This window comes from Gossypium hirsutum, chromosome D10 (assembly GCF_007990345.1).
Source record: "Gossypium hirsutum isolate 1008001.06 chromosome D10, Gossypium_hirsutum_v2.1, whole genome shotgun sequence".
NCBI lineage: Eukaryota > Viridiplantae > Streptophyta > Magnoliopsida > Malvales > Malvaceae > Gossypium > Gossypium hirsutum.
The window spans coordinates 6,699,903-6,724,591 of NC_053446.1; the positions used below are offsets into that span (position 1 = coordinate 6,699,903).

Below are 24,689 nucleotides of genomic sequence, written 5' to 3' on the forward strand. Positions count from 1 at the left end.
TAATATTAAAAATATATGCATCTCAATAGCAAGGGTTCGACTATACGTAAATGTGTGTTACCTGAGGCATTAATTTTATTCAGTGGGACCCGTCAAAAAATGTAGGAAAGCAGTGGTCACGTTGAAACGCCTAATAAGTACAAAGGGAGTCCAGTGGGTGGGTGCCACCACATTAAGTGGACATGACATCATCATATAAATTTGTGGTATCCAACCATAAGCTGACTCAGCCGTGACATTGATATTTTGGTCTAAAGATAGGAACCAAATATTAAGTAAATAAAATAAAGCCAGCTATTTCCCAGTGAACTGGGTCTCCTCTTTGCCAACTTGCAGTGCAACACTGGAGCTTTGCTTCTTTTACTCTAAAGACTCTTAGCATTATTGTAAACAAACATTTCTACATCACAAAAAAGATAATGAATAAGGAAGGAAAGTTTATAGATTTTCAGGGAAGGACATAAAATTTTCAGGGAAGGACATAGGATCTGGAAATTCTCTATCAAGGACTTTTCCCACCTGACTATAAATACCTTGATATTTTGCTTCATGCACCATTCAACTTCTTTTAATATCACTATAAATTGTTTTTTCGTTTAGATATTTGGGGTTCGCTTCTCTTTTCATTCAAGATGACCATCCTCATTGATCAACTTGATTTTGGTAATTATTCATGATTTTCTTTTCTTTTTTCATCACTAATCCCATAAGCTTTCGTTGTTCAATGTGATTTTATTTGCTATTTTATATATTTTTTGGCTTAAAAAAAAGCAGGTTTATGTTTTTCTTCGTTCATAATTTTTTTTTCTTTTAAAACAATAAAAGAAACGTCTGTTTTAAGTTATTGAGTTCTGGGATTTTAATGCATGTATAATTTTAAGTCATTAATCAATTGTATGGGACATGTTTTTTTTTTTTTTGGTGATTTTGGTTTTGTATATCAGGAATTGAAGCAGGGTTTAACAAGGCCGATGATGTTGAGAAAGAAGCGGTGTTGAATGGGGGATTTATGATGCCACATACCAACTCTTTTGGCCACACCTTTAGGTAGAACTTTTTGTTGTTGCTGTAACTTTAAGTGCAAAGGCCAATGGCCAAATGGACATACATCAACAAAATTCTGTTTGAAAGCCCCATATGGATAATAGTACCAAAATATGAACAAAATCTACATAAGTAAACAAATAAATGTGCAGATTAGTACATGCCACACACCTATTCATCAAATCAATCAAGGCTACATACTTTATTTCCCCATCAAGGAAAAATGGCAAAGGACCCATCTTTCCCTCTTTTTCTTTTTTTTTTGATGATGTGCATATTTATGTGATCCGGAAACAGTAGTAAAGCAAATCGAAATTAATTATGACTACTAAGGCCCTCATCATTTATTGATCTTAAGCCTTTATTTCAGACCTGAGCTAGATTATGTTGTCTTGGTCCATGTTAATGTTTAACATATTCCTATGACATGGCCCAGAAATGCACCAACAAGAAATTTTCTTTTCTACCTGGTTGAGTACTTCTATACGTGCCTTGCCAACGTGTGTGCTTGATCGGACCACTTTGTATTTGCAAACTGCAGAGATTATCATGTTGAAAGTGAGAGGCAACAGGGTGTTGAGAACTTCTATCGAACCAATCATATCAACCAGACATATGACTTTGTATGTAATCTTGTGCTTCTATGTCCCATCACTTTTTATCTTCCCTGACACAAGTATGGACTAAATAGATTCAACTCAATTTGCAGGTCAAGAGAATGAGAGAAGAGTACGGAAATTTAGACAAGGTGGAGATGAGCATATGGGAATGCTGTGAGCTTCTTAATGATGTGGTTGATGAGAGTGACCCTGACTTGGATGAGCCTCAGATTGAACACTTGCTGCAAACAGCTGAGGCTATCCGAAAGGACTATCCTGATGAGGATTGGCTGCACCTCACAGGCCTTATCCATGGTAATTATTTGGGACTTTTTTTATTATTTTTTTCTTGAGATTCTAGAATTAAGATTCATGGTTTGCAGAATATGTGTATTATTAACTAATGTTCTGTTTGTTTATGGGGTTTAGACCTTGGAAAAGTGCTTCTTCATCCTAGCTTTGGAGGGCTTCCTCAGTGGGCTGTTGTAGGTGAGTCTGGTTTACTATTTGCAATAGTTTATAATAGTACTTCATTGTATTTATAAATATCAAATCATGATCCTTGGTGTTTTAGGTGATACATATCCTGTTGGCTGTGCTTTTGACAAATCAATTGTTCACCACAAGGTAATTCCTTTTGGGTTTTAAACCTTTATATCATAAAAAGAACAAGGTTATATATATCTTTTCATCTTATAGTCTCTGATCCTAGTATATCGTGGCTACAGTATTTTGAGGAAAATCCAGACTTCCACAACCCTGCTTACAACACTAAATATGGAGTGTACTCAGAGGGCTGTGGACTTAACAATGTTATGATGTCATGGGGGCATGATGACTACATGTATCTGGTAGGATATGAATTCCGACGCCTTCTTTTTAGTATCGAGAAATGCGACGATACGAACTAATTTTGGAATCTATAATATATTCAGGTGGCTAAAGAGAACGATACAACTCTGCCATCAGCAGCCCTTTTCATTATCAGATACCATTCATTCTATGGTAAGTACCGAGTCCCCAGTTTAAAAAGCTCCAGGTCTTCGAAGCCTTATTTCAATTCCAATTTATATACTGAACCGAGTCACTTGCCTTTATGTTGCAGCCTTGCATAGGTCAGGGTCATACAAGCAACTGATGAACGGGGAGGATGTCGAGAATCTCAAGTGGCTCGAAATATTCAAGTATGACATGGATTCCAATCACAGTACCTACAGCCCATTTCCTTATCCTGATTTCTACCCTGTACTGAATGTTTTTTTTGGTCAACTTACAATTTGTGCAGCAAATATGATCTTTACAGCAAGAGCAAAGTTCGCATCGATGTCGAAAAGGTGAAGCCATACTATCTCTCCCTCATAGAAAAGGTAAGAACAATTTGAAACTTGAGTTAATTCCTCCTAATCCTCATCATATGTCCTGCAATTGCAATTTTGTTTATTCCCCTGCAGTACTTCCCGGCAAAACTAAGATGGTGAATCCTTGTTCTTTCTCACTCGCCACTTCAATTCCTGGGCAGCTGGGCTCTAAGATGGTCAACTAGCTAGCGTGCTTGTATATAGAGAATAATTTGATGACTGAGATGTTATCATAGTTGCTTTGCCAACAGCCTGTATAAAAAATAATGGCTGCAATGAGTTTATCTATTTGCCTTGTCATGAAAGTAATTCTAGCGTTTCAACAATTGTCCACCAATATTATTTGATATCAAGCATATTTCTGTATCATGATAACATCAACCACAGCATTGACTGAAAAAAACCGACGAATATTTAAGATAATATATTAAAAATGAAAAGTCAAATACTTGGTAAAATGTGTACTCATTTATATATTAAAATAAAATCAATAAACTCCTTAGTCCAACATTTTTTTTTCCTGAAGACGACAAAATTGTCGGTAATAGATTCATTTATTTTTATTTTATTCGAAAACTTTGTTTTAACACTTCATCAAATGAAAATACACACAAAAAATAATAATATTTGCGTTAATCGAGAGAAGCATCTGACCCAGAGTAAGCTGTAACCTGTGTAATGAAAAGAATAACAAAATGAACAAGTGTAGGTGAAATAAAATAGAAAAATTACTGATGGACCAAAAACTTGTCATGTTTTGGACTGGAAAATTGGTACTCAAATAAAAAATATGCAAGTTGCAGACGACTTTCATATATATCCATATCTAAGACTTCATTAAGAAGTACATATAAATATGGTGGATTTGTAGTTTTGTACCATCAAATCCTATTATCACACTGTTTTGAAGTCGCTGACAAATATGGCAGGGGAGTACCCAAGATCTGTACTAATAGTCCTTGTTATTTTCTCTCTGGTTGTGTCTCCCATGTTACCTTGTGCTACGGCTCGTCCTCATGGTACAAACCTGTAAACCACTACATATATTCCTGACCAGAAAATTTGAGGCAGTTTGTCTAAGGGCATTGATTTTTTAATATTGATATTCTCTGTTACAGTTGTATGTCCTGCTTGTGTATGTTGCGGGCCTCCACCACCAGGCGGAGCCTGCTGTAGCTGCGGATGCGCTTCGGTTCAATCTCCACCCTCCGAAATGGCAACTCCTTGAGATAGATTACTGGATTTTAGTTGCTTCAGGGATCCATTTAGTAGCTCCATAAATGATCCTTTTTTTTTTCTTTTCGTTTTCTGTGTGTTTTTCTGGAATAAATAATGGTATCCTTGAATTGAATATGCTATAATTTTTCGGCATGCAATTTTTATCTGGTTTTTAGGGATAAATATTAAAATTATATATAAATTTTGATTTAAGTATTATTTGATACATGAATTTTAATCTGGGATAATTATATATATGGAGGTTTAATGATAATTTAAATATATACATCAATTTATCTTTTATATTGGATAAACCTAATTACTTATATATGCAAAATATTAAAATAAAATAATATTATATAAATAATTATGTTAACAATTTATGAAAATTGAATAAATCAACATTTAATATAATTTTATCATATTCTATTATTTTTAATATTCACTTTATCGGTGAACATCGTTACTATGCTTAAGGGGAAAAAATTAAGAACAAATAAAAAAAACCAATTGTTTGGTTTGCTTTTATTTAGGTCAATTGCTAATAGTATAGAAACAACTAATATTTGAGAGCCAACAGTTGATGGAACAGTGGGTGTAGTCAAAATTGCATCTAAGAACAACCTAGTGGATTCGTTTACCAAGCCTCTTGTGGGTAGGAGTTTTGAGAAATATGTAGAGGGTATATGAATCCGAAATATGATTTGTCTACCTCACTAAGGTAAGTGAGAGATTGTTAGGATTTAGTGCCCTAAGTGTAGTGTATTTGTCATTATACTTGTAATTTTTCGAATAGACTGATTTAAATGAAATTCCATCATATATTTATATCATTTGTATGTCTTCAACAAATTTTACGTGGAAAACAAAATGTAAACAAATATTGAGTTATTGATTATCAAATGTTTAACTAATATTAAGTTGTATTATGTGATCGGATCATAATGCAAGAAGATAATTTATATTAGTAGATAATCAAAACAATTTGTAGTCTAATTGAAATTGAGCAAATTGATTGAAAGACTATTATGTTGAATATTAAGTCCAGTGGGAGAAATGTCTTGTTTTGAGCATTGAAGCTAATGACTCCTAGAAAATAAAGACATAAATGTCATTGTTTGGGTTGACAATACATCAAACAATATCCAAGTTGAATTTATCCTAAATCTATTTATGAATTTATTCACTTATGACATCCATAGTGTGATATACCTTAATTTTGGTTGGATGATGCATTATATATGGGTGACTTGTATACTTTGATATATTGAAAGCCTAAGTTCAAACAGATAAGGAACCGAAAGTTGATAGGTTGGGTATATGTCTTCTACATGATGTAGCATCATTCCACAACTATAACACCCCTATACCCGGTTCGATCCAAAGAACCTGATATAGGAATATTACATTTGGTGCCAAAGTGATTTTGGCTAATCACTACTATATTTAAACATTAAAAAAATTCATAAATTATATTTTTGTCCCTACTACTTGGAACACACTTGATGTAACAACCTGATTTTAGGCCTAGCCGAAATAGTGGTTTCGGGACCACAAATTCGACGAGGAAAAAATTTATTTTTATTATATTTTTATGGTCTACGAATTCTTGAAATATTTTTTTGAAAATTTCGTTCGAAAATTTTGACATTTGGGCACTCAATTTAGTCAAAAGGACTAAATTGTAAAAAGTGTAAAAGTTGAGTTATACATGTTAGAGGTGTCCAATTGTTATGAAACTTTAAATTGGAGGTATTTATATGGTAATTAGACCATTGGTTAAGTTATGGACAAAAGTAGACATGAGATAAGTGAAATAGGAAATTTTTAAGTTAGGGGCAATTTGGTAATTTAGTAATAAAAAGAATTAAAAAGGGAAAAAGATGGCAAAATGTGCTCATCTTCTCCATGGTGAACGAAAATAGCAAGGGGGAAGTCATATTTAGGGTTTTCAAGCTTCCAAACTCCATAGTAAGTGATTCCAAGCCCCATTTTTTAATGTTATTTTCGATTTTAGAGTCCCGGTAACTTGATTTAGCTTATTCTACCAATAATTTAACCTAGAGTTTATATTTGGAAAAATACCCATAGGTGAAATGTGTTTATTTTGATGTTTTATGGTAGAATACGAAGCTTGAAATTATGTTAAACAACTTTTGCTAAGTGATTTTAAGTGAAAACGAGTAAAACGATATAATCGATAAAAATACCTAATGTTCATAAGTAAGTGTTAGAGTGAGAATTTGATGTTTCCATAGAAGGGAAAAATGTTCAGCATGTCATAATACATAAGAATAAGGGATGAAGTTTAATTTACGAGCTTTGGGGAAAAAGTGTAAATATGCAAAAGTTTAGGGGCAAAATTGTAATTTTTCCAAAGTTTGAGTCAAGGACTGTTTTGATAAATGTGAGTATTAAATAAGTCAAATGTGTTATTATAGATCAAGAAAGAAATGGAATCGACCTTGATCGGAGAAAAGAAAAGATTAAAGACTAAATTGCTAAATTGCTAAATTTTTATATTGTTGTACGAAAGTAAGTTATGTGTAAATAATAGTAATATATTTTTATAAATTGTGAATTATATTTGATATGTGAATTATTATTATTGAATGTGGAAGGAAAATTGTTCATGAATTATTCAAGTGATAAAGTGTTTAAAATAAAGTGTTAAGTGTAAATTCCCGGTTGAACTTAGGAATAGAAGTGGATACAAGTGACATGTCACTAGAGACCAGTGTTACAGTGAGTCCTGGGTGCTAGGTGATCTAGCATGTGTTGCAGACACCTGATAGCTTGTGTGAGAAGGCCCGTGGACATTTCCAGTGTTATTGATTAGTGGTAACTACGGCTACATATCAGTGGTAGCTTCGGCTACATTTCAGTGGTAGCTACGGCTACGTATCAGTGGTAGCTTCGGCTACATATCAGTGTGGCACTTATGTGCTAATTCTCTACGTATCCGTGTATATTCCGAGTGTTCAACGAGAAATTGACTAAGTGAAAATATATGAGATTATGTAACAACTAAGTGTAATTGAATGATGAATATATTTGTGGAATTGAATTGAATAGTGATCGAAAGTGAAAATGTGAAATTATGAAATAGTAGAATTAGCAGCAAAATAGTTTTGGACAGAAACAATTGCATGAATTTGAAAAATCACCAAAAATGGTGGAAATCGAAATAGAGAGTGAATAAGATATGGAATGAAAGGTTAAATTGAGTCTATTTTTACGTAAAAGAAAAAGAGTAAGCAAAAGAGTTATATATTTTGAGAGATTTTAAGTTTAGTGAGATAGGGTCAGAATGAATTTGAATCCCCTATTCTAACTTTAGAAAATTTTTAAAAATTGCAAAAAAATAATTATGAGCTAAAATTTATATGTTTAGAACGCTGAATGAGTCTATTTTCAAGTGAAATAAACGTAAGTACCATCTAAATTTTGTACACTGAGATAATTAATTTTTAGTGAAGAGAGGTCAGAAATGTTGAGCAGTGAATTAGGGGAAATTTTAAAGAATAAAATGTACTTATTGGCTAAGCCAAAAATTCTGAAATTTTTATGGTAAGAAGATATGTGAATCTAGTTTCAGGAAAAATTAACAGATCTTAATTTGAAGCTCTGTAGATCCAGCCAAAAATAATTTAGTGACTCTGACTTGGATAGACAACTTTGAATATACATGTGAGTGAATAGTAAAATTATAGAAAATGTTATTTATAAGAGTGTTATGTACATTAAGGATGTGGAATGGAGAGGAGGAGGAGGAAATATAAAATATATGAATGATTTGTATATAAATTGGTCATATGCCCAATTATATTTGATAAACGTTGAATTAGAAATGACATAATGTTTCATTTCAATTAGTTATTATGAACTGAATTGTAAATGCATATGGCTGAAACCAAACAATTATTTGTTAGTATTATGCATGACATAATTTATTATTCTATATACATATTCATGGTTGAATTATGATTGTTGAGAAAGATAGATAAATTGAAATGAAAGTTCAAATTGAGTAGAACGCAGGGTTGAGTACTTTCGTTTAGTGATAAATACGAATTGACGGAAAATACCATGAATGGACCATGGCAATAAGTGATATGTGATCCCGTGTAAGACCATAGTTGGGCTATGGCACCGGTATATGTTATGTGATTACGTGTAAGACCATAGTTGAACTATGGCATCGAGAAAATAAGTACTCAATTCCGTAAGACGTTTACTAATTTGACAAAGTTGGTAAGTGTTACATAGACTCATATTCAAGTGATAGGTTTATTGTGATTGTTGAAGTTGAATTCAATTAAGTGATTTCACCAATTGGATATTGTATATGGCAAGATGTGTTAGCGAATTACATATTTATGAAATGATATATGAAGTTCAGTAAATGATACATGAAATTAATATGAAAAGATTTATGATTCATAATGTGGATTCTTTGATGTTGAAATGATTTAACGGATTTATTGAGCATATGAATGAGTATGAGACTCATACGAGTTAGTATAGATATGTACATGTGTCTTATAAGCTTTGAAATGATAAGAATTGTGATTTGTGAATTAATCTGTGTGAAAGTATATGGGATAGATTAGCGAATCTTTACGAGATATTGAATATTTAATATATTACAATGGTGGTAGCTATAAGGCTTGGATCGAATGAGTATATACTGGGCCTCGTAAGCCCTAATTACCGATTCGAAGACAATAATTTGAAAGTTTTAATCTGTATGAAATATTATAACTCGGTTTAATACGTTTATAAGTGTATATGTTCTGGTAATGCCTCGTACCCTATTCCGGCGTCGAATACGGGTAAGGGGTGTTACAATGTGACATAGCCAGATTCGGCCATAACGTTTAGGTCGGGTTTGGGGTGTTACACTTAATCTTCCTAAGTACATGCATTTCTATTCAGAATTTTGAAACATACTCTCTTGACGCTTGGAGATGTGATGAGATGGATGCTCACAACCACAATTACAACTCTTCAAAATCACTGTACCTAATCTGCGCACGAAAACAACCGTACGTTGAGTATTTCATACTCAGTGGTATTACCATAATTCAAACTACAATAATAATGGAATATAATTATCAAGCATATAACTATCCAATTTTTCAAATACCAATTCATTCTTAAACTTTCATTAATTAACAATAAGCTGTTCTTCAATTTCATTCACATATCATATGTCTCAATTTCAATCACTACATAAACGTTAAGTTCATACCTTTCATTTCCAATCTCAATTTCAATACATAGTTCAACTTTCTCACATTTTCAATAGTACAATCAATCAAATTCATTTAATTTTTTCCCATTTTGGTTATTCACCCTATTAACAAACCCAGACTTTGATGGATACACGGATTCCAACCCAAACACACTAGTATGGCACATTGTGCCTAAAACGGTACATCGTACCTGATCAGTATAGACACATAAGTGCTTGAAACGACACACGAAGTGCCTGAAATACGACACATAAAGTGCCTGAAATACAACACATAAAGTGCCTGATCGGTAAAGCAGATGAATCCCGTACTCTTCCAAATCCTATGGCATGCCAACTATATCTGACTTAGCCCGAGTAGTTAATAGGGTATTCTAATTCTCAATTAAATTTTCACTTTCATACCAAATTTAAGATCACTATTCAATTTCAATTTCACATTCAAATCAATATACAATTCAATTATACATACACAATCACCATCCAATCTAATTCCCATTTAACTCAAATATTAATACTTACCTTATACTCATTTATTAAATATAAAATTTATATAAAACATTTAATAAAAAGTAATTTGAATTATAGTAATATAAACCCGAATTTGTTCGATTACTCCTCGACAACTTTTTTTTCCTTTCTTTTCCTTTCAGTACTGATGCCCCGAGTTCTTCGCTAGCTTTTAAAGCTTTAAAACCTTAAACCCTAGTTTTTCTTTTTCTCCTTTCCCTTGCTCTGTTTCGAAATGGTTCTGTTTCTTTTCTTACTTTGTTTCTCTCTTTTTTCATTTCATTTTCTTTCATTTGTTTATTAAATTAATTAATTTAATATAATAATAATTAAAATAAATATCTATTTAATATTAAATACATGTATTACAATTGTACACTTACATATTATTACACGTGTTTTATCATCACCCTACATTTGTCATAATAAAATTTATTTGATAATATTAATAATTACAACAATAATTTAATATAATAATTTAATATATATCTATTTAATAATCAATATATTTATTACAAGTGTAATATTACTTATATTTACACATGTACTATATCATCATCATACATTTGTCATGTTTTAATTTATTTATCACATAAAAATCTTATAATATAATTATTTAATTAATAAATATCTTTTACTTAATAATAAATAATAAATATCTATTTAATTAAATAAAAAGTAATTAAATAAATCTATTACAATTGTACAAATATAATTATTACACATGTATATTTTTATTATCATACATTTGGCTTTAATTTATATATATTTCATTAATTTAATAAGATAATATCAATTAAATAATAATTTATACTATTATATTCTAATATTAATTAATAATAACTTAAATCATTAAAAATCTTTAGATTTTTCTCATTGTTTTGCCGCCTCAATTATTACTTAATGGCATATTTTCTATTTTGGTCCTTTATATTTTCTTTTAATCTATAATTTAACTTTTACCCCTTATTCAATCTAGTCCTTCTTCCTATTTTCTCTTAATTAAGCTAAATTCACTTAATTAAAACCTAATTAAACACACTACTAGACTCATAATATTTCTAATAATTATTTACAAACCCATTTCGTTAAGACGGAGGCCCGATAAAATACTTTTCTGATGCCCGTGAATTTTGGGTCATTACAACAACAATAGAATCATAGCTTTATAAGGGTAAAAGGTTACATGATTAATGAAAAAGGAACTTAGTCACGAGTCAAATGTCATAAGAGAAATTATTTAATTATTATGTATTGACAATTGAACTGACAACTCAACACTAATAATAGTATCTTAAGGTGGAATTGGCAGATTTCTTTGATTGCAAAAGTCAAGACTGTATCACCCCTTTGAAAAAGTAGTTGAGTCAAGTAAATTTTTTAGTCTTCATTGAATGTATAAAAAAAGAACTTGGGAATTTCTCACGTATGGAAATGCAGGGGGAAAATTAAATGTGGTAGAAAACAAAGAGAACGAGACATGTTTGAATATTGGACCAGATCACAGTTTTGATTGGAAAAAGGGTACTCATATTTCTAAGACTTGATTGAGAAGTGAATATAAATAGGGTGGATTAGTACCTCTTAATTTGTAGCCGCTAGTCCTACTATCACATAGTTTTGAAGTTGTTGGCAAGTATGGCAGGGGACAACTCGACATCTGTACTGATATCCCTTGTTATTTTCTCTCTGGTTTTGTCTCCCATGTTACCTTGTGCTATGTCTCGTCCTCATGGTAAAAACCTGTAAACCACCACATAGTTTGTTTCAATACATGTCTTTTAACAATGAATTTGGGTGTTGCAGTTTATTGTCCAGCGTGTGTATGTTGCGGGCCACCACCACCAGGCGGAGGCTGCTGTAGCTGCCGATGCGCCTCGGTTGAATCTACAACACCTTCCCAAACGGGAACTCCTTGAGATTGATTACTGGGATTTTAGTTGCTTCAGAAAGCGATCCATTTAGGAGCGCTGTATAATAAATGAAAAGGATAGCCTCTTTTTCCTTTCATTTTCAGTGTGTTTGCTTGGTTTTTTCTGTTCTTTTCGGGTTTATCAAATCTGGAATAATTTCATTCAATCCATGATGTTTGATTCGATTTTCATTATATTTAATTTGATTTTCTGTTTAAACGTTGTAATTAGTTTAACACAATCAAATTCTATTTTTATTTGACTTTTAATTTTTAGAATTAATTATTAAATTGGTGAAACTATTTTAAAATCATTTGGTTCAATTGTAAAATTATTAAAATCTTATTCTTCATAGAGAAAAATATTTTATTTTGATAAAAAATATATATATACATATAATGTTGACCATGGCATTGGAATTCATGATATTATAGTTTTCATTATTAAAGTTGGGATCTTGTCCAATATTTTTTTTATCCACTGCGTTTCAATACATTAATTATCACAATTCAAATTTGTAGTATCCGTTTATAAATTATTAGATGAAAATGGTCAAGCTAAATTTTAAAATTTCAATTTCAATTAAAATTACATTTCATTTCTATATAAATTTATTTTATAAATATTTTCGCCCACATTATAATACGCCATAATTTATACAATATAAAATGACGCTTCTTAAAATTTTTTAAAAAATTGATACAAACTAATACAAATAAGTATGAATGTATTTAGTTGTCTATACCATTTGATTTAACTTTTTAAAAAACCAATTATTAGGAAGTTTACTTCAGGAAGGCTAATAAGCAGCAAATTAAACATGAGTAGATCCCACCTAAATTTGGTTATTGGTCGGGTCACTTGGTTCGGCTCAAATGTCCATCTAAAAATAGAAGTATTTGGACAAAAATATAGGCTCAAAAAATAAGGCCCGTTTAAAAAAACAGGCCAAGTTTTGGGTAAGGCATTTTTTGCCCAGGCCTAACCCGGCCTAAATTCACCAAAGGATAAAAAAATCTACTACTTTTTTGTTGTTTTCTTCATATTTTGCTACCATTTCATTATTATGTTATTACTATTTTATTGTTATTGTTTAGATGTTGTATAAAACTTACTTAATTATTAATCTTGTTATTTTTTAGAGATATTTGCTTATTAAGTTGCATCTATCTTAGTGTTATTTAAGTACACATATTTTTTAAAATTCAATTTTAATTTATTGAAAAATATTTATTTTAATGTTTTTAGTATTTTTTATATATTATATATATATTTAAAAATTATATAAAAATAATATTAAAAAATTAATACGAGCTATAGAGCTTACAAAAGGCAAAAATTTGCATTTTCCTAGACTACAACAACATCACAAAAGGCTATAGAGCTTACAATCCACTTTTAGGCAAGGTGATTGTAAGTAGAATTGTTAAGTTCAATGAACATGTTGCATGGAATTGGGAAACAAATAAAAAACATGTCAAGCAGAGTGTAAAAGTTTTGAAATCTCAAAAACAAGAGGATTTCATTCATGATGTTGATGAAATCACTAATCATGATCCAATAAGAGGAACCATACCACTTATTAACATCTATCAAAGGTCAAATGTTGCTATTCTTAAACCTGTCAACTTTGGAAGAGCTTTCAAATTTTTAGAATGGAGAGATGCTATGAAGGAGGTTCTTATAATTGAAAAGAATCAAACTTGGAAGCTAGTAGATAAATATAACAACAAAAACATGGTTGGATTCAAATGGATTTATAGAACCAAGTTGAGTCTTTACGGTTCTATCAATAAATTCAAGCCTAGATTAGTTGCTAAAGGCTACTCTCAATAGTATGTTGTTGATTATTCAAAAACTTCTGCTCCCGCTGCGCTAGGCTAGACACAATAAGACTTTTATTAGCTTCAATACCACAAAAAAGTTGGAAAATATTTCAACTTGAAGTCAAATTAGATTTTTTGAATTTATATCTTTAGGAAGAGATCTACATCTAACAACTTGAAGATTTTCACTAAAGGGAAGGAAGACAAAGTTTATCTTCTAAAGAAGGCTTTGTATGAATTGGAACAAGCTTCAAGAGCTTGGTATTCTAGAATTGATGATCATTTGCTATGTTTGGAGTTCAAAGAGTCTTTTATGCCAAAAATATTGAAAGCAATGACTTGTTGGTTGTCTCTTTATATGTTGATGACTTATTAGTGACAAGGAGCAACTCTAAATCGGTGCAACATTTAAATATAAAATGATAAAGGTATTTGAAATGACAAACTTGAGAGAGATCTTGCTTCTTTAGAATCAAGATTACTTAATCCAAACAAGGAATTTTCATTTCTCAACAAAATTATGCCAAGAAAATGCTGAAAAAATTCAACATAGAGAATTGCAAAGCTGTTAGCACCCCATTGGCTCAAAATGAGAAGCTCAGCAAAGAAAATAGCTCTTCCATGGTTGACGAAACCAATTATAGAAGGCTATTTGGTTTTTTGTTGTATATGACAGGAACTAAACCAAACATAAATGTTTGATGACTGTCTTCTTTCTAGATTTATGCATTGTCTTATAGAAGCCCATCTCAGAACATGAAAGAGAATGTTTAGATGCGTCAAGGGGTCAATTAATTTTGGTTTTTATTCAAAAAGTCACTTGAAGTGAAATGGTTGGGCTATATGAATAGTGATTAGGTTGATCTTGTGATGACATGAAAAACACTTCAGCTTATCTATTTACACTTGATTCAAGTGCATTTGCATGGAACTTAAAGAAGCAAGAAACTATGGCACAATCAACTACATAAATTGAATATATTGCAACTGTAGCCACTGTAAATCAAGCAATTTGATTGAGGAAAATGTTGACAGATTTGGGTCTAACTCAAAATGAGGCAACTAAGATCAAGTGTGACAATCAATCGACTGTGGTAATGGTGAAAAATCTAGTTTTCCATGGAAGAACCAAACACATAAAAATCAAGTATCATTTTATTCGAGAAGCTGAAGTAGAAAATGAAGTAAAGTTGGTTCATTGCAACTCAAAAAACCTAACTTGCAAATATTTTCACTAAAGCCTTACCCAAGGCAAAGTTTGAAGCATTGAGGAAAACTCTCGGTATTTCCATTAAAAATAGCAATGAAAAGTGTTGAAGAATGATGATGTGGACAAATATTATTGATACTTAAGATTTAATTTAGATAAAGATTTTCTACTATAAATATGTGTAAAATTGAAATAAGAAACAAAAAAACTTGTTCCAACATTTCTCTCATTCTTTTAAGTTTTCCACTCAAAGTTTTTTTCCTTGTTTCTTCTCTCCCTCCCAACATAAACGAATATTATTTAAAATATTTATTTGAATAATCATGTTATTATTTGCTTTACTGAATAAATGAATGTGCATAGTTTCGTCGTAGTGTACTAGTTTTCTTCTTTCTCTGGTTAATAATTAAGTTGAAGAAAGTCTCACGGAAGTAAGTCAAGAGTAGTAAAACAAATAAAGTGTTAAAAATATGTGACATAAATTCTTGTTAAATAAAATTAAAAGTGGCAAGATAAGGGGATTTACGAGGGTGAAGGTCGCAGTCCATCGTACATCCCCAATAAGCAAGATACTGACTGGGGTTGCAACTCCGATCCCCGCAGTATGGTACAGGCTGCACAAGTGAAATTTGTATAGAAGTATGATTCCTCTATTTGATGTTGATTAAAATAAAGTGTTTTAACCTTACTACATTACTTACACTACAACAATTTAAGCTTTTAGCGGTGGTTTTAGTGGCGTTTGGATCAAAATGCCGTAAATGTTAAACTTTTAACTGCGATTGTATTAAAAAATGCCACAAATATATACCATTAGTGGTGCTAACCGAAAAACGGCACAATAAGTCTTTATATAGTGGCGTTAGTGGAAATAGCGCCTCAAATAGTACATATTTAGCGGCGTTTTATGCTACGCACCATAAAGGTACACCGAATGAGAGCAATGTTAGCACGTTTTTCCCATTAACACTGCAAAAGGTAAATCAATAGCAGCGTTTTTTTTTCTCATAAACGTCACTAAAGGTAAAACCATACGAATATTTTTTAATTTTTATTGAAACGACGTCATTTTGATAACTGCCCCTAACCTTTATTCCCTCAAATCCTTAACTTATTTTTCCCCAAATCATTATCTCTTCTTAGCTGTTACTCTCACCCATTTCGAAGAACCAAGCTTCCCCCCAATTCCTTTTTATTTCAAGGTAATCTAATAAACTATTTTCTTTTCTTTTTTCGATTTTGTTTTCTAAATTTTTGTTTTAATTCTTGATTTTTTCTGTTCTTCATTTCTGAAATTTTGCTGGAACCAAATTTCCATTGTTTGATATGTTCATTTTCTTGCTCTGGGTTTTTTTTCCTTAATTTTTTTACGTATTTTCTTTGTTAATTCCATTGATTTTAGTTAAGTTAGAGCTGAATTTGTTGTTGTTTTTAATCTAATTATACTTATGTTTGATTCTCTTTTCGCCTTTGGTATTGAAATTCCCCTCTTTCTAGAGATTTGATGTTCTTGTTGATTAATGTTCTGGCTATGACTAATTTCTTGTGTTAAGCTTTAGAATTAGTACAATACATGGTGAGGAATAATTATGATCAGAATCAAATAATTACAATGCATTGTTGGATTTGTTTTAATTATTAGACATTAATTTATAATTTCATCATTCTTAAGGGATTAAACATTTTATTAAAGATAAAATTAAAAAAAAAACTTACATTTTTTATTTTGCCCTTAAAATTTACAAGTAAAAAATTAGCTCGGGGAAGTTCAGTAGTAAATGGAATTGAATTATTAGGAGAGTCCATCTCTTTTTCTTTTCTTTTTAGTCCAAGTCCAATCATAATAAAGACTTAAGTGATGATTTACGAGTCAATATGTTGTAGTAAGGCTAATATTAGCAACTGAATGGTTGCTCATTATCTGGTTCAACTTTGTTTGTTAAGTTTTAATGACTTAAGTTTATTTCGATACCTAGTACTTTTTGGTTTGATCAAATAATAGTGTTATACTAATTAATTATAGGTAAACTGCATCATTAGTTATTAAATTATGGGTAAATTTTCATTTTGGTCACTTAACTAAAACAAAGTTACAATTTAGTAAATTGTTGTGTTTTTGAATCATCAGATTTTCTAGATCGACTTTTTTTACTATTATCAAATAGGTTGCCAGTTCATACTTGTCATATGAAATTCCACAATCTGCTTAAGGGAATGTTGTTAATTTAGGTATTGTCATTAGGGGTGTGCAAATTTTGGGTAAAATCGAATTAATTCAGTTAACCGACTGAATTCGGTTAATCGGTCGGTTAATCAAATTAATTCGATTGGGGTCGGTTAATAATTTTTTTAAATTTCGGTTAACGATTAATTCGGTTTGAAATTGTCCGGTTAAACGAATTTAATAAATAATATTATAATATATAAGTATTCGGTCGTTTCGGTCATTTTTTTAGAAATATAAATTAATCGGTTGGTTAAGTCGGTTAATTTTTTTATATGTTTTATACTTGTTTTAACCAAAAATAAAAAATATATAGAAATTTCGATTAATTCGGTTGACAGACCGAATTAATCGAAAAAGTTAGGTTCGGTTAAAAGTTAAGGGTTTAAAAGGGTCGGTTAATTCAGTTAATGGTAATTCGGGTCGGTTAACCGATTGAACACCTCTACTTGTCATTTGGAGTTTTATTTTCGTTTTTTTTTCTATTTGTGGCTGAATATGAGGGCTAAAACAGTAAAAGTTATTAGTTAATAGTAATAGATGCCTATGGTTTTGTGAGTGCTAGTTTGGTATCATGTTGAATGTTGTAAATGATTTCTGAACCAAAGAGAATTCATGGCATCTTAATCATCTGTATGGTCTCACTGTTGTTTGTTACTTCTTGAAAATCTATATGGCCATCCATTGTAGAGTGTCAAATGAACTTAATATAAATTTACGGAATCATATAAATGGTATAAACACAAATCTATCAAAAATACATCAGAAAAAGGATTTGTTTTCCTATGTTATGATTTTACACTAGTGTGGACTAAATTTGGTGAATACTGAATGTTTTCTTTCTTGGGATAGATATTTTCATTACTGTGAAGCTTGCTTCTTCATTTTCGCTTGCATATCACCATGTGAACGGAATACTAATATTTAGATATCATAAGCTTGCATGTTAGAACTTTGTGGTCACAAACATAGTCAAAAATTATTACTTGAAAACTTATGTCTTATGCAAGTTATAGTTGTGTGCAGAAATTTTGCTTTCTGCTACAAGGGGAAACTCTGTGTTTTTGTTACCTAATTTTTTAACTATTCTTGTTTTAGCAGTTATATGACATTTTTTCAACTATTCTTGTTATAAGGGATCCCTACAAAAGAAGTATTCGATAGGCTCATTTAAATTGCCTAATTAAACAACTCTATTTTAAGCTCTCCTTAATTGCATTTGGAAGTACCTCTTATTACTTACATGTTTTAATTTAATACAATATTTTTTTGAGATAAATCCATATTAGTGATTTGAATTTAGGGAATAATATCTTACATATCTCCTTGTGATATTACTATTTTAGGTTACATGTGTTCATTTAATTATATAAGTAACACGTTTCTTATTTTTTTTTAAGATATAAATAAATAAAAGCAACACATAAACAATAATAGTATTAATTATATAATTAAACAATAGTTGATTTTAAATGATTTACTAAATCAGTTTTAAACTAGCATGAAGATAATTAGTTTGGATATGTTTTATTTATATTAGGTTAATTTAATAAACAACTTTTAAATTTCAATAAAGTTTGCAATTGCTTGTAATTTTTTTTATAACGAATTTAGAGTATCCAAATGTAAAATATTGTCACTAATATATATTTTAAATAATTAGATACTTGATACTTGATATATATTATCTATTTTAGTACAATGACATTATTTAAATCTATTTAGAACACTTAAGTAACCGTAATTTATTGTCAATGTTAGACTTCAAGAACTACGAAATAGATAAGAGTTGGATGGATTTGTCAAGGGTAAGCAACGACTATCGATATGGAGCACAAACTTTTTTAAATTTTGCATTTCAAAATGCAAGCGAAGAGAATATGATTCTTTACCCATGTAAGAAGCGTGACAACATTAATTGGCATATTCATGAGGTTGTTTACAAACATCTAATTGTCGATGGCTTTATTCGGGGGTATAAAAAATGAATTTTCCATGGATAGTGTACACCTCGTAGAACCTCTTCAATGATTAATCCGACTTATCCTCATAATGCTCACCATTAGTCTGTTAGAGAAGATGACATGGAAGGTATATTGCGGGATGCATTTAATATGCATAGTCATGGTTTGCAATCGTTTCCACCTAAAATTATTGCATTCAATGATTGTGATATTGGTGGAAATGCTTTTATCGAAACGGAAAGAAGTGCACCTGATTAAAAGCCAAATGGAGAAGCAGTGAAGTTCTACAAGTTACTTAATGAAATGAAAGAAGAACTTTATGAGGGATCAAAATTTTCAAAACTGTCCTTCTGTATTCGTTTTTTTCACTTAAAATATTTGGGAGGGTGGATCGGAAACTCTTTTACGCTGTTGTTAGAGTTTTTGAGAGATATGTTTTCGTTTGCAAAATCCCCTTATTCATGCAAAGATATGAAGAAACTGATAAATGATTTAGGCCTTGGGTACGACAAAATTCATAGTTGTCCAAATGACTGCATGTTGTATTGGGGTGATCGAAAAAACCAACAATCTTGTCATGTTTGCAGTAAATCTCATTGGATGAATAAGAATACAAAAGATGTGAATGAAGATGAAGGTGAGGCACAATCAAGAAAGAAGCCAGTAAAGATTTTGCAATATTTTCCACTAATACCAAGGCTTTAAAGGCTTTTCATGTCATCAAAGATAGCCGATTCTATGAGGTGGCATCATGATGAACGAACCGATGATGCATTATTAAGGCATCCTACGGATTCTTTAGCTTGGAAATCATTTGACAGTAAATTTCCAAGCTTTGCAAGTGATCCTCAAAATGTGAGGCTTGGGCTAGCATTTGATGGATTTAATCCTTTTAAAATCATGAGTACTTCGTATAGTACTTGGCCTATAGTGCTTGTTCATTACAATTTACCTCCATGGATTTGCCTAAACAATCTTCTTTTATCTTATCTATGATTATCCCTGGAGAGAAAGATCCTGGGAATGATATTGACATTTATATGCAGCCATTTATTGAAGAGTTGAAACAATTATAAGCGGGTGTTGAAACATATGATGTCTTGAGAAAGGAGAACTTTTATTTACATGCAGCTTTATTATGGACTATTAATTATTTCTCAGCTTACGCTAATTTATCTGGTTGGAGTACCAAAGGACGTTATACTTGTCCTTATTTTGCTGTGCAAACATGTTCGAAGTGGTTATATAATGGGAAGAAGTTCTCTTATATGGGGCATCGTTGGTGGTTAAATGGAAATCATAAACTTAGATTTCAGATGACTCTATTTGATGGTATTGAAGAGTTCAGAGAAGCTCATGAACAGACCATTGGATTTGAAATCTTGTTCATGTTAAAAGATATCAATTTCAGTTATGGGAAGATGAATGAACCACCTAACATGCAAACAAAGAAAAGACCGAGGGAGGCGTATGTTGGCGATGTTGACCAGCAGAGTGATGATGAATCTGATGAAAAAGATAATCCTAATAAGGCAGACTTATGGAAAAAAAAAGAAGTATTTTTTTCCTTATTAGAGCATCACATTTTGTGACACAAACTTGATGTCATGCATATTGAAAATAATGTTGGCGAGAACATCATCGGGACAATTCTCAATGTCGAAGAAAATCGAAAAACAATCTTAAGAGTCGACTTGATCTAGTTGACATGGGAATTCAGCGTGATCTTCATCCCCAATTACTTCTGAATAGGAAATATTTGTTGTCGCCTTCTATTTTTGCAATGTCGAAGAAAGAAAATGAAGTGTTCTACACGGTGTTAAAAGATATAAAAGTCTCAGATGTGTATGCATCAAATATATCTCGATGTGTGAGTCTTAAAAATTGAAGACTATATTCCCTAAAATCACATGATTATCACATCTTGATGCAAGATTTACTGCTAGTTGCTTTATGTTGTTGTATGTCAAAAAGGTGACGTCTTGTATAATTGAACTATCCAATATAATGAAAGCTATTTGTGGCAAATTTTTTATTGTTGAAGAACTTGAGAAAGTACAAGATCGAGCCGCCTTGACTTTATGCAACTTGGAGAAGATTTTTTCACCTTCGTTCTTCACAATTATGGTGCACTTGCTAATCCATCTCCCTCATGAAGCAAAACTTGGTGAACCAATTTTCTATCGATGGATATATCCTATAGAGAGGTGCTAATTTATTTGCAAAGTTTTCATTAATTCATGAATATACCTTTAATTACAACTTCTGATAATGTTGTATATTGTGTTTAGGTTCCTATGCAAATTGAAGTCTTGTTGTCGTAATAAGCGTTATCCAAAAGGATCAATTGCTGAAGGTTACTTAGCAGATGAGTGTATAACTTTCTACTCTAGATATTTAGAAGTTGTTGAAATAAGACTAAATAGACCAAGTAGAAATGCTGGGCTTACTAATCATAACTTAGGTAAAACTTATCTATTTCGAAGTTATGGAAAACCAATCGGTAAAGTAGAAATTGCTCACTTAGATGATAGATCTTGGGTATGAGTAAATCGATATGTTCTTTTTCACCACGATTCAACTGAACCATTACGCAAGTAAGTTTTAGAATTTGATAAATATTCATATTTTTCATTTGTTTATTTTCTAACCAAGTAATCCACTTTTTAACATAGTGAGTTTAAACAAGTCTTGAGATCCCGTCCAGGCTCTCAAAAATTACAACATCGAGAGATTCATAAGTTATTCAAAGAATATTTTCATGAATGGTTAGGGCAGACTGTATACAACTGAAGCTTTCAATGACAAATAATAATATTTTCGTATAACATTATAATTAATCAATTTACTTTCAATTCAATAGGTTTGGATTGGAAAGGACGTCAATGAAAAAGTTAAATGGTTTTTCTAAGATCCCAATAGAGTAGTAAAAAGATATAATGCCTTCCTCATTAATGGATTCATGTTTCATACAAAATCTCACGAAAGATTGAAGATGACTCGAAATTGTAGAATAGTTGTTAATTCTTCAATTACAAGTTATGCTAGTGATAGGGACAGTAATCCTGTTGAGGGAAATGTGGAGTATTACGAGCTTCTTCCAAACATTATTGAGTTGGATTACTATGGAAAACGGAAGTTTGTCTTATTTCAATGTGATTGGGTTGATGTTAATACTACTCGCGAAATTAAAAAAGATCAATTTGGTTTTATAATGGTGAACTTCTCTCGATTAATTCATACTGGACAACAATTGATAGACGAGCCGTATGTATTTTCTTCTCAAGTTAAACAATTTTTTCACTTGAAAGATCTAACTGATGAGGGTTGGTAAGTTGTACTCCGTAACACCCCTAGAGACTTGTTTGACATGGGCAATGGAAGTAGAGATGACATCGACGAAAGATCAGAAACTTTGCCTTTTCTAGAACAAAACTTAAATGAAACTATCCCTAGTATTAGGACACAATTTCAATGGGTTCGCTAGGATGTGGATAAAGATATTTACGAATCATGATGTAGCAAGATTTTACATTTTTTAATTATATGTAATATTATAATTTAAATCTTGATCTTGTTAAATATATCCATTACTATTATTGTTGTAATTAGTTACTAATATTTCAACTATTTATGTGTATTGCAGATAATATGCCTAAAAAAAGATTGCGAGATCTAAGTATTATTCAAAATCCTCCAAATTCAGAAGAAACAAATAGTGATCAACAGACTGCTATTGGATCTTTGAATGTTCCTAATACAGTTGACGAACCTGTAAAAATTCAAAGTAATGTTAACTTTAATTTACATGCATGTTGGTTTTTATTATTGGTTTTTGTTTCAAATTCTTATATTATCATATACAATTTTTTTAGCTAAAAATGGTGGGAGGCGCAAAACTCGAGGACATACGCTATTAAAGGATTTATACAATCTAAATTCTGTGGAGCGTGTCAAAGTATCTAGAAATAGTCATGGTCACCCTATTGGATTAGAAACTCGAGTTTTAGTAGGATACTTGTGTATTATAGCACGAAATGCCAATCTCTTGCTAATCAACTACGAGTCATGGCATCATATGCCTGATAGTAACAAAAATCATGCTCTGGATAATATTAAGGTAATAACGTAAATGTAATTTATAATACTTTGGTTTAATTTTCATTTATATTTACTTTCTAAACTTGTGTTATTTGTAGGAGAGATTTGCTTTAGAGGTCTCGGATAATTATGTGAAGAAAACATTAGCAAAGGAATGGAGAGACCATAAAAGTACTTTAAAAAGGAATATTTTAAGAAAAATATAAGCCTCGAAGAGAAATTGCGAAATGTCCTGCCAGGAATGCTGAGGTACCAATGGGAAGATGCAGTTAGATTTTGGAATTCAAAGAAAGGAGAGGTATTATGTACTTTCAAACTCTTATAATTATTTCGGTTTATATTATTTACTATATATGTAATAATAATTTCATAATGTAGGATAGTGAGCGAGTTAGAACTACAAGTAGGCAAAAACAAAAAATCATGCACACAGTTGGGTCGAAAAGTTTTGGTTGTGTAGCTGATGACGATGTATTTTGAATTTATTAATTGTGTCAAATATTAATTATTTTCTACTAAATAATATTTTTCCTACTATATTGTAGGAACTGTCGTCTGGTAAAAAAATTGGACGCCTTCAGCTTTTTGACATTACACATAGAAAGAAAGATGGATCTCCTATGACTACTGAAGCTACAGAAATTATGGTATATTTACTTAATAAAATTTGAATTATTTTAAATATTTATCATGTTTAATTATAATGGTCTAATTTGTCATTTGTAATGCAAATAATGCCAAGTTATGTTGCATTTGCTTGAGTATATATTTCATTTCTAACTTTTTAATTGATTTATTAGGAGAAACTAAAGGATAAAAGGACGGAGTATGAAGCTATGACTTCCAGTGATAGTTCTGTTAATCTAGACGACATTGATAACTAAGTTATTACTGAAGTTTTGGGTCCTGAAAGGTATGGTCAGGTTCAATTTCAAAGATCTTTTGTTAGCCTAACCCAATATTTTGGATCCAGCTCACAGCAATACATGCCTTCGGCGAATCAGGCTCAAGCTGAAGTTCAGAGGTTAAGAGACCAGATGACTCAGATACAAGCAGGCACAGTTGAGCAAATTGCTCAACTTAAAGCGGAGACAGCATTGAGAGAAGCAGAGGCTAAAAGAAAATATGATGAACTCCAACTATAACTTAAAGCAGAGGTAGTAGCGAGGGAAGCAAAGGAAGCAGCAAGGGCAATAGAGGCAACAAGAAAATATGACGAACTCCAGCTATAGCTTCAAAATATGATAGAGATGTTTCAGCAGAATTCGCCATTTTAGACTTTTGTTTTCTTATTGTGAGAATATCTTAACAATATAACTTTTAAATATATTTTGTTATTTCAGTTATCAATTTAGATCATATACATATTTCTTTCGTGATAGTATCATTTAGATTTGAAGTTTTTTGTTGGATTTGAAATTACAAAAAAATATGTTGAAAATTCGGGTTCTATATGAAATAAAAT

At 31.1% G+C, this 24,689-nt stretch overlaps 1 protein-coding gene and 2 long non-coding RNA genes across 3 annotated transcripts; all 3 read left to right on the forward strand.

Annotated features, from left to right (window-relative positions):
• Positions 1-311: 311 nt before the first annotated feature.
• Positions 312-3,306, forward strand: LOC107916332 (inositol oxygenase 1). Its single transcript, XM_016845584.2, has 11 exons — positions 312-663; positions 945-1,047; positions 1,586-1,667; positions 1,754-1,958; positions 2,073-2,132; positions 2,218-2,270; positions 2,372-2,494; positions 2,579-2,648; positions 2,749-2,827; positions 2,929-3,010; positions 3,095-3,306. Exons 1-11 carry the CDS (start codon positions 633-635, stop codon positions 3,119-3,121), a joined length of 915 nt encoding a protein of 304 aa, XP_016701073.2. The 5' UTR covers positions 312-632; the 3' UTR covers positions 3,122-3,306.
• A 544-nt stretch (positions 3,307-3,850) lies between these two features.
• On the forward strand, positions 3,851-4,352 carry LOC107915976 (uncharacterized). The gene is made up of 2 exons (XR_001689343.2): positions 3,851-4,020; positions 4,120-4,352. It is a non-coding gene; the product is annotated as an uncharacterized lncRNA (long non-coding RNA).
• Positions 4,353-11,489: 7,137 nt separating this feature from the next.
• LOC121222357 (uncharacterized) lies at positions 11,490-12,118 on the forward strand. Its single transcript, XR_005919593.1, has 2 exons — positions 11,490-11,721; positions 11,793-12,118. It is a non-coding gene; the product is annotated as an uncharacterized lncRNA (long non-coding RNA).
• Positions 12,119-24,689: the final 12,571 nt, after the last annotated feature.